The sequence below is a fragment of the Austrofundulus limnaeus genome, unplaced genomic scaffold (assembly GCF_001266775.1).
Source record: "Austrofundulus limnaeus strain Quisiro unplaced genomic scaffold, Austrofundulus_limnaeus-1.0 Scaffold39, whole genome shotgun sequence".
In the NCBI taxonomy this organism is placed as follows: Eukaryota; Metazoa; Chordata; class Actinopteri; order Cyprinodontiformes; family Rivulidae; genus Austrofundulus; species Austrofundulus limnaeus.
In genome coordinates, this window is record NW_013952441.1 from 1,263,004 (window position 1) to 1,274,217 (window position 11,214).

General features: G+C 40.2%; 1 protein-coding gene across 1 annotated transcript in view; it reads right to left on the minus strand.

Moving 5' to 3' along the window:
• Positions 1-11,214, minus strand: part of adam12a (ADAM metallopeptidase domain 12a) — a 113,294-nt gene that overhangs the window by 46,113 nt on the left and 55,967 nt on the right. The window contains exons 4-5 of the mRNA XM_014007047.1: positions 6,853-6,931; positions 515-591 (exon numbers count right to left, since the gene is read on the minus strand). Coding sequence (XP_013862501.1) covers positions 515-591; positions 6,853-6,931 — 156 coding nt within the window. The remainder of the gene's footprint in view (positions 1-514; positions 592-6,852; positions 6,932-11,214) is intronic.

Sequence of the window (11,214 nt, forward strand, 5' to 3'; positions counted from 1 at the left end):
GAAGTAATTAGCTCATGTTAGGAAACCCAAACTGAGTTGTTATTACTGTGTATAGACGACACACCCGATACTGAAAGTTCAGGTACTCAGAAATATAATACTTGATAATTGTGAATACAAATATATCTTGAGAAATCTTTATGATTCGAGTAAGAAAAAAAAATCGCATGCACATGTAACAAATCTAACCAGAAACTTGATGCAGATGTGAGACATATACATTTGTTTCGAACCGGCACGATCAATGAACTTTGCGTGATTTTTTTCCCCCCATGAGATACTTCCTTTTCCTTTTGCACTACGAAGAATGAGGCACGGCTGACTTAAACCTGACAGCTGTGAAATTCAACTCATTTGAGACTCAGGTCGAATAAAAACCAATCAGTTCAACCAGCGACCAAGAAAGCAAGAGCAGAGGTAGGTTTCAGACTCCCTGGCCTTCAGTGCGGATCATACCTGAAGTCTTAGACCAACATTATTACCGTGAAAGGCAAACAATGTATGACAAACTCACCTAATTCCAGCACAAGTACTGAGGCTGACGTCTGAGTCGACAYGACCTTCCACTTCTCCGTGGTAATAGCAGTTTGCCTGAAAAAAGCGTAAAAAAAGGATTTAAAATATCAAGAAAAATAGGACCAGTGTGAGACAGAAGTTCATGTTTTAAAGATGTTCAACTAAGTAGTGAGTTAAAAAAAGTCTTTGTCAGGATGAATTCACAGTCATCACCACAGACTAATAATAGCTCCAATCTGAGTTTGAGTGTCATTTTTCCCTGCATTAGCTTTGCTTTCYGCTACACTCCCAGGTAGCCACTTTCACAGACCACCTGTCAGGCTACAGCAAAGTAGAGAGCAAAAAATGTGAATAAGCTCCATGTTTATTGAACAAGGCCTGGCAGTGAATGGGTGGGGAGGAAGTGTCTGGTTTAGAGTGAAAACAGGCCTTGAGCTTTCAGCTTCGCTGAGACAGCCKTGCTCAGGTGAGGTCTGACCCACGGCACCTTGTTCTGGGGGGAAAAAAGGAAGTGTGAGTTTTCTAYCCTACTTAGACTGCCTCTAAATATAGAGGGCACGCATTAAGTTTCAACAATTGACCTCTTTTGAGGTGGTCTCCAGAGGCTGCTGGCATCAGGAGGAATTTTGCTTAATTTGTGTCAATTCGAGAGCCACACTCTCGAATTATTATTATTTTTTAAATATCAAAGGAGTTATTATTGCGAAAAAGAAATGTTGCAGTAACAAAACCCCAAAGAACTCTATGTGCGAGCAGAAATGGTCTGGGTCCAAACAGACTGAACTGTTGGCAGAAAAACATACAACATGAGGAAAGTGATACATTGTTGGCARGCAGGAAACACGCATCAGGAGATTCAACCCCTGAACTTTTGTTTCTGCAGCAAAGTTAATTTAACAACCGCTACACACCCTCTCCCAAACTGTTGCAATAATATCAAAAGTGAAAAACTGGCTGATAAAATTCTGAGAAAACAGTTTTTTTTTTTTCTGGTTGAGAGAATATTGTCACGTATTTTATCAGAAATATTGATCCATGCATTTATCACATCTTGGCTGGACTATATAATTCTTTATTGTCTGGGCGTCCAAACAACTCTTTAAGAAGTCTTCAGTTGATCCAAAATGTTGCTACTAGAATTCTAGTGAGAGTTGGAAAGAGAGATCATATTTCCCCAGTTTTAGCTTCTCTCCATTGCCTCCCTGTCAAATTCAGAATAGAATTTCAAATCTTACTTCTAACATACAAAGCTCTCAACAACCAAGCTCCATCTTATATTAAAGATCTTATTGTTCCAAATTTTCCTAACAGAGCACTTCACTCTCAGACTGCAGGTTTACTTGTGGTTCCTAGAGTTTCTACATTAAAACATATAGGCTTAGGTTTCCTCATTTCAACTGCTATAGGCTTAGACTGCTCGAGGACAAACTGACCACATTTCCTCACTCTGCTGCTACGCTCCTCTACATGTTTGTTGTAATTACTTCTAACAATAACATGTTTTCTTTAATAAAATATACCTGGACCAGTCCTGTGTTTGTCCATGTCTCTATGCTGTCCCCTCAGCCAGTCCAACACACTCTTATGCTGCGTTCACACCGAACGCGATTTCAGCTTCAAAATCGCAGCCAACGCTGAAGTTGGTCGCTTGTGCACTTTGAGGTCAGACGCAGGTCAGCTCTTGAAGCGCTGCACGGCAAGAGCCTCCCCGCCCCTCCCTCCTCTGTCGGGCTCTGTTTAATGTCGGACGAGGAAGTGGCTTTGCTTTATTTACAGAGAGCCAGARCGTGTCACGTTCATCAGATAATTAATTCATAATTAATTCACCAGATAATTCAGAGTAGAGGCTCACAGCTGCTTTCAGGACTATTTTTCCAGTCTGATGAGCTGCTGCCACGCATTGGTGAGAATATCTCCTGTCAGGACACCGACTGCAGGCACTCGATTTCAGCTAAAGAGCTCCTCTCCGTCTGTTTCAGGTTAGTGGACATCATTCAGTAAACTGTCCCGTCGGGAAATATGTCGCTACGTCACACAGTGGAGTCTCTCTGATTGGTCGACGCAGCACGTCGAGCTGCAAAAGTTCAGATTTTCTAACTTCAGCGATTTGCGCCTCAGCGCGTCGAACGTTCAGATCGTTCAAATCACACTGCTCTAATTGCGCTTGAGGCGCCGCAGCACTTCCTGACGTTGCTTGAAGCGCGTCCACCATAGACTTTGTATGTAAAGCTGCTGCTCCTGATGCTGAAATCGCGTTTGGTGTGAACTCACCATTACTCCCGACTCGTCACAAATTGACGCTTGTTCAAGGTTCCCTCTGCGTCCAGTTTTGACGCATCGGGAAACAGCTTCACGTCAGTTATTGTCCGCCCAGAGGTTTTCCAGGTTTGCACCACAGGGTCTTTGGGTTGGGGTTCGTGGTTAATATTAGGGGTCAGGATTACTGGTTAATTTTAGGTAGTGAGGTCAGGGATAGGACTTCCAGTTAAATTTAGGGTTTGGAATGGTTTGATGTCATGCATTTTCTACATTTTGCAAAAACATGACAACAGGCTCCTCCTCCTTGTTCTCATCTCGTCAATAACTGACCCAAGGGGGTTTCCTGACGCGTAAAAACCAGACGCAAGGGGAACCTTGGACAAGTGTCGATATGTGAAGAGTTGGGAGTGAGAACGATCTGGCCGGTCGAGGCAGATGACCGCCTGTCCTGGGCCTGGTTCTGGTTCTGCTGCAGGTTTCTTCCTGTTGAAAGGGAGTTTTTCCTCTCTGCTGTCAGTGTGCTGCTCAGGATRGGAGACTGTGACAAAGTGATTCAACACAATCTTCTGGCATTTTTAGATTGATTGTTTTTTGAGGTGGTTTTGTTGAGACTTGGTGCTATATAAATGAACTGAATTGAATTTTATTTTATTATTATTTTTTGTCATTCTTCAAAATCAGAGCAGGCTGTGCAATCTGATTAAAACAGTGAATGGAGATTCATTCATCATTTGACAGCTCCAAACTCTATTTCAAACGTGACACATCTAATATTAGGCCTGAACAGCTTTATTGTCATCGCACCAGAAGAGATTGAGAGTAGAGCGATTTTTTGCTGAGTGTCATCAAGTAAACAGGCACTWGTTCACATATTTATTAGCTTTTTAATAAAAACAGAAAACCCAGGCATGCAAGGGAAGAACATGCAAAACTTCACTCAGAAAAAACAATGGGATGAACATCCCAATGTTGGTAGTCTGTATTGTCAAAGCACATAGTTTAATAGTAAAGTAACTATGTTACCTCCAATTGAGTATGAAAATGTTGTACAAATCAAAAATCTATTTGAATGTGCATCATAGCCTTGAAATTGGCATCCCAGCTGCACACTGGGCTCCAAGGAGGTGCTTTGGGTAAATAGGCGGTGCTTTGTACCAGCAGCACCACATGACTAACACAGGAGATTAAATGACTTCTCTAACCTGCATGAATGAGTCAGAGCAAAACTCTGGGCATGTTTTTGATGAAGGAATGACATTATAACATGATATAAAGCTGAAAAAATGTTGATTTTGCATAATATCCTTTAATCCCTTTAAACTAATGGCTGTGGCACACTAAAAGTGGAAAAAAATAATTATAGTGTGGTAAAATGTGCAAAGACAGGACATCATATAACAAATGAATTCTTAGTTTAGTTGGGAGGAGCAGGGCTGGATTTAGTGTGCTGAGTTAATGCTATCCTCATGTTTTTTTGATGAGATCATGACTGAGATGTATTGATATAAGAGATATGAATAGACTTTTTGTTTCTATGGTTTCTGCTGAAGTGGGGGTTGTATATGTGTTAATAAATCAGGTGTGATAAAGTAAGATTCATAACTAAAACGCACATTATTGTGGGAGGTAACCCTTCGTGTGAATCCAGACAGACATTTATTATTCCAAGCTAACTATTTAATATCCAGGGAGGTGATTGATTTTCCCAGTGGACGGCTTTTGTTGCAGCACATGACACTTGTTTATTGTGCTCYGTGTGGATTTAAGTTTTGTGGAAAAAGGAAGAGAGTGTAAAACAGAACCGGAGAAACGGCTGACTCATGCTGAAGTCAGGCCCGGCAGCGCCTCGCTGTTGACACAGAACTGAATCTGCAAGATCCCTCGCCCAGATCACTATATCAGCCTCCCTCCCTGCTGGCAGGACAAATAAATTACATACAGATCAGACTCAGAAAGACATGTTTTCAGTAAAATTCTCCTCCTATGAAGAACAGGGTTGTGCTCATGGGAGAGGAACGAGAAAAGGGAAGGAGGTCAAAAAGATGTTCAAATGTTTGTAATATCAATCAGCCAAACAGGTATCTGACSTGAATCATTTACTTTAAAGGGATCCCCGATTAGTTGTAACATTAGAYTTTATTTAAWAAACATATATTTTAACTGTAAAATAAAGACTGTAAAAATACTGTAGGATATTTAGTTTTTATAATTTTTAAACTAAAAGTTTAAAAATATATTACACGGACGGAGCCATTTTATTTACATGCAAAGCATTCTGGGTAAATGATGACGTGGGTAGGTCATCGGTGCGAGGCTGCTAGCGAGCTATTTCCACCCTGAAGGTTAATCTTGGACAATATCTGATGATCGACTCTTTTAAAYGAAACCAGAGAGCGTTGACAGAGAGGAGAAGGTAGAAATGACTCAGCCTGTAACTGAAAATATGGATGGAGGACCTCAGTTTAGCTTGTTTGTCGCACTAGCAACGAGCTAATACATATAAGGCAATATAGCGTGCGGGCTAAGCTGAGGTTCTTCTTCTATGAAGCAGCTCTGTTGTCCTCCATTCATATTTTCAGTTACAGGCTGAGTTATTTCTACCTTCTCCTCTCTGTCAACGCTCTCTGGTTTCATTTAAAAGAGTCGATCATCAGATATTGTCCAAGATTAACCGTGAGGGTGGATATAGCTCGCTAGCAGCCTCGCACCGAGGACCTATCCATGTCATCATTTACCCAGAATGCTTTGCATGTAAATAAAATGGCCCCATTCCTGTTAAAATATATTTATAAAAATGTACAAAACTAAACATCCTACAGTATTTTTACAGTCTTTATTTTACAGTTAAAATATATGTTTATCAAATAAAGTCTAATGTTTAAGCAAATATTTCTTGTTTATTTCTTTAGGAATTTCACTAAAGCTGGACAACTCGACAGTGGCATCTCGGATTGAACCATGCTATCTTTATGCTCTGGAATGGCAACAATTCTAATGAGCTGAATCCATAAAGTTGCAGCTCTGGTTTTGCTGCAGCATCAAGTGAAATATAATGTTAATTTTCACATTATGTAATTCAATTAATCCCCTATTTTGTGCATTTCAGCTACCCTGCTGAGTGTTTCACATGCAGAACCCCTACAGGGTGTTTACTATGCTTTCCAAAGAAAAATTAGACATTTAATTGGTTTCCAAACTGCGAATGAACAAATCCGTGAAATAAAGCCAGCTGGTGGAAGCTACAAAGCGTAAAAACTGCTCCACGTGATTAAGCCACTTTCAATACAGTGTACTATAATTACCTCTTTATTTTACCAAACCATAAAATAAATATCTTTGCATGGCAGGATATTTATGCATCCATGGAAGATGTTTTCAAAGAGCCCAGGCGTTTAAAAGCTGAGAACATTTTGCCGAAGGGATGCCTAATTGAGTTTGATGAATATGAGCAATATTTATCCCAGCACTGAAGTAAAAAAAAGGCAGAAAGTAGTTTGTGCAGCAATAGACCAAAAGCCATGCATGTGGCTATATGTCGGCCTTGACTTGGTTGCAAAAAATGAAAAATATAAATTATTTGACAGATCTCACAGATGGATTTTAGATAAATGTGCTAACTCAATTCACCAAGTACAAAGCTCATAAATAAAGCAAATATTTCAGTCAGTGTGAGTTCTGAAGTGCACTTAAATGTTCACTAATTCAAGATATTCGTGAGGACCTGCATAACAAATCATTTYTGCGGATGGTTTTAAACTTATCCATTATAAAAGACTTGAGCTATTTCCTAAAACCGAGTCTATTCTCTGCCCTCTGTCTGCCTTTACTTCATCAAATATGRATCAACTCGCTGAAAATGGGCCCACTCACCTACATGGGATTCTTTATGAGCAATTCCAGGTGGTTTAAAAAAGGAGCCTGACTGYAATTTAATTTTTATTCACATTTTTGGTAGCCCTAATATTAGCACAAGGAAGCTGAGCATTTCTAAAAGCAGAGCTTCACAGAAATCCTTCATCTGTAAGAGGCGCTTGGTCCAAATCCAAGTTCACACACTAAAAATAAAAAGAAACGTACCGTGAAGTTGTGAGGGCCTGTGACTGAAGTGCCRTCTTCCAGGTAATGGGTTTCTGTATAGTTACTAGCAAACAGCCCCCTAAAAAGATAAATGAAGAGAAGAAACAATCATAAGTAATCCTTGGGGATTTTATTTAAAAAAGAGGGAAAAAAGAAAATCAGTCATCAGGTTTGAAGTCATTCCACGATTACAACGCCTGCATGGAAGATAAACGGTCTGACACGATTTAACACTTAACCCCGCTTTAGGATAGCATAAATTGATCTGAGCAGCTGTAGGCACGAAGAAAGAAAACAAATTTTAAAAAAGGCTGCAGTGTCGTTTTTTTATTAAGACACTTTGGCAACGTGAGCGCACACCATGACGAAGCATTCAATATCAATCAATAACTCATTCCATCATACAACGGAACAGTAATTAGTTTAGAGGCTGTTGACAATAGCAAGTAATGAGCAGATGGACCTAACGGTGAAGTAATCATTTTCATTTACAGATGTGATTAAATATACGGTGACTGAAACTTTTTGGGATTTTCAAAGGATTTGTTGTGGTTCTTGTTGTGCCTAAAGCAAAACCTAAATGCAATGGGACTTGTATCTCTAGCTGAAGTTAACCAGTTTGGAAACTTCTGAAAAAAGCAGCACATTTTGCAGAGAGATTTTTTTTATATAGTTACACATCCAAAAAGGACCCTTTCTTTTAAAAAATGACTGTCACTTTCTACGTACCGTCTCCATCTGCATGTCTTGTATTCACATTTGGCTCCACTTGTGATCAGATTAAAAGTTGTGCAAATGATCAAGAAGTTGCATCCAAAGATTGAACCATTAGACCTGTTGTGGGTTTAGTGGGTGCAAATAAACTGGGACTCTGCAGGGCTCAGACCCACTACCATGGGATCCCTAACTCTGCCAGTGTCTTGGTTCAATCTTTGTGCTTTCAAAACAATGTCAGTCACTGATCAAAGCAGTTTTGCAAAGAAAATATTACCCTTGGTACAAATAAAAACCAAAAAACATCTTATTTCATTTTTTAGGTGTTGACTATTGTTGATTCACGTAGTTCTTACTGTCACTGTATGTTCAAATATTCATGTTTCTAACACAATTATAGTTCTTCCATATTTTAAAGAAAGGTCAGGTGTCACCAAGATTATGTGCGAGGGAATAGGCAGGAGTTAAAGATTCAAATCCTGAGTACGCACACTACTGTCCCAAAATTAAATCATGGCAGCCCTCATAAACATAACTCAGGGGATTCTGATGTTATCAGTCCATGAAATGGACGTTATTAGGCATTATCAGTCCCATACAATGGCTTCAGAGTGTCCCTACTGGGCCTTCTAGGCTTCAGGCTATCCTGACAGTGCCCCCTAGTGGGTTAATATATCAATGACAATGAATGTGTAAATAACCAAAAGATATTGTAATAATTTTTTTGTGTCCGTGTTGGTCTCGAGCCCTGGTCTCCCGCCCTCTGGTCCGACACTCTACCCATTGACCTATTGGAAGGGCACAATATACAATTGTTGGAGGGCGGTGTCTTTAGCGCTAACCATGTCATTTGCTCTAAAGTTAACCTTAATGGATTTAAGCCTCATATTAACCATTTTTATGCCTCATATTAACCAGATAGTGGCTTTATGCCTCATATTAACCAGATAGTGGCTTTATGCCTCATACTAACCAGCTGACAATTGGAAGCCATTCTATGGGACGGGGAACCTGCTAACCGGCATAGGCGGGACATTCTGAAGCCATTCTAGGAGACCGATAACGCCTAATAACGTCCATTTCATGGATGATAACATCCAAAGCGGGTGCATAGCTTCAATTTTGAACAACGAAAGAAGGCTGACACTTTGTCAATCTGGGAGGGAAACCCAGACCCTCTCCTCAGCAATACTCTCTTCTAAGGGGAGCTTAAGGTGTTCCCAGGTCAGAGGGAATATACAGTCCTTGCAGCAAGGTCTTTTCCCAGTGGGACATGTAGGGAAAACTTACTAAGGGAGGTGCTCCAAAGGGATGAAAATCAGATGCCTGAACCACCTCAGTTGACTTCAGTGCAGAGGAGCAGCACTTCTACTCCGAGTTTCCCCTGGATGATGGAGCTCATCACTTTATCTCTAAGTCTAAGCCTGGTCGTTCAGTCACTTGTATCCAGGATCTCATTCTTTTGTTGAGAAATTGAACCTCATAAGTGGGGGTTGAAACATAAACAGACCAATAAATTGAGGGCTTTGCCTTTTTTGACTCTGCTCCTCATTACTGTGGACATGGCTCTGATCCACTGATCCATCTCTCTTTTCATCCTAGACTCCCAGATACTTAAACTCCTCTGCTTGGGGCAGAAAGTCACCCCCAACTTAGAGGGATAATTATACATTTTACAAATAAAACTTCAAACCTCCCAATCTCAAGATAAACCAATTGAAGAATCCAGCAACAACAAACTTTGTAAAAAGCTTGTTTCCCAATCCTGGCTCTGTGGGTCACACTGTCCTAAATGTTTTAGAAGTAGCCTAATCCGACAACTGATTTAAAGGAATGAATTACCTCAACGGCTTGTTGACGTGTTCCACAAAAGTGTGGTATCAATCCATTAATTTAAACCAGGTGTGTTGAAGCAGAGCAACATCTACAAATAGGGCAGTGTGCCCTGAGAACAACTGTTGGGAAATCCTGATATAAAGGATCATTTATCATGTAGGAAAGCCATATAAACAATCGAGTCATCCTGTCAATGTCAATGTAAAGACAAAAAAGAAGAAATACCACCAAACCACTACGATAGAGGTAACTGAGTTCTGTTCTTTTCCCTCATGGGGTTGAAGGACACCCAGCCAGTGGGGAACTGGGGATTAACAGGAGAAAGAAAACAAGAAATGGTCCAAAAGTAGTGGAAACTCTTTGCCCCCCTGGGATTATTATTATACCATAAACATCTGCATTTGGAGTCACTATTTGTACAAGCAAATTGAGTCTGCAGTGTGACCATGTACAGCAAGCACATGTTCAGTAATCCATTCTAGGAGATCAGCAGATGGTTGGCTGGTTCACAGCAAAGGAAYAAACCTCAGCAGACAGCTGGATTCTTTTACTGACCTCACCACCGACAACCCAGCTGGGAGTTTCAGCTGCAACAACCCAAGGGGGGGGGGGGGCTATTTTGTTTGGGAGCTGTCAGCATGAGACACAATGCTTCCACACCCTRGAGTACTCTGCAGAGCCAAAGACCTGGTAATAATCACTGCATCAAAGCAAGGCCAAAGAGTGGGGAGAGCCAAATAAAATGATGTGGTTCTTCAGAYTTAATTAGGTCTACGTTCTTGACTGAACACACAAAACCAACATCTGCCCTCGATAGACAACCCTGTGGGGTGGATGTGTGTAATATTTCTGCCTCACTGCCTGCCTGTAAGAGGGTGGGTGTGACAAAGCACAAGATAACCTAACCCTAATCCATGTGTCATCCATATGTTACGTTTTTTTGTGACTTTCTGTAAATTAGAATCACTTCATCAATGTCTCCTAAAATGTAAATTTGAGTCATTCTCGCTTAATCTTAATGCTTAAGATTGATTCCACAAATCWCTTTTAGGAGCAAAAATAGTTTGTGACATTCAAGGAGTGGTTCTCCAGTATGACGGTATTGTAATATACGTTGATATTGAAAGACGGTGACGGTATTTAAAAGTTATGACAGTATATCAACTCTCTGGAGCCTAGTCACATGACTTATTTAAATGTCTCWAGCAGAAAAGATCTCTGAGGCTCGGTTTTAACTTGTGTCAAAAGTAGAGACTTCAACAAATACACACGTTTTTAAATTGTGTTGACAGGCCAAATAAAATCAGAGTTATGAAAAATAGTATGTGCTACCTTTTTTTTCTGAACATTTGATGTGTGTTGCAGTGATATGAAGGACACATGGTAGTCTCATGGGAGGAAAAAAGTATAATTTGACATCAGTCTCATCTTTCTCTCAAGCCGACAGAACATAAASCCCCACAACCTCCTTTCTGACTGAGGCCCAAAGTTATATGACAAGTAGGGCTGCCACAAACGATTATTTTTATAATCGATTAATCACTGATTACTTTTTCGATTAGTCGACTAATCGGATCATATGTTAATTGAATATAAAACATACAGCTTATCGTGCCAGAATGCAACTGCTATAATATAACCATGGTTAGATTTTAGCTATATGCTAACTAAAAATAATTGCTGTGGAAGGCAAGTTCTGCCTTACAGATATTGCACAGGTTTCTCTTTCATTTTCTTAAAATGATCCCACACTTTTGAGCTCCGTTGCTGGGTAGCCATGATACTATAGCCTGTCTGTATAATGTCTTGTGA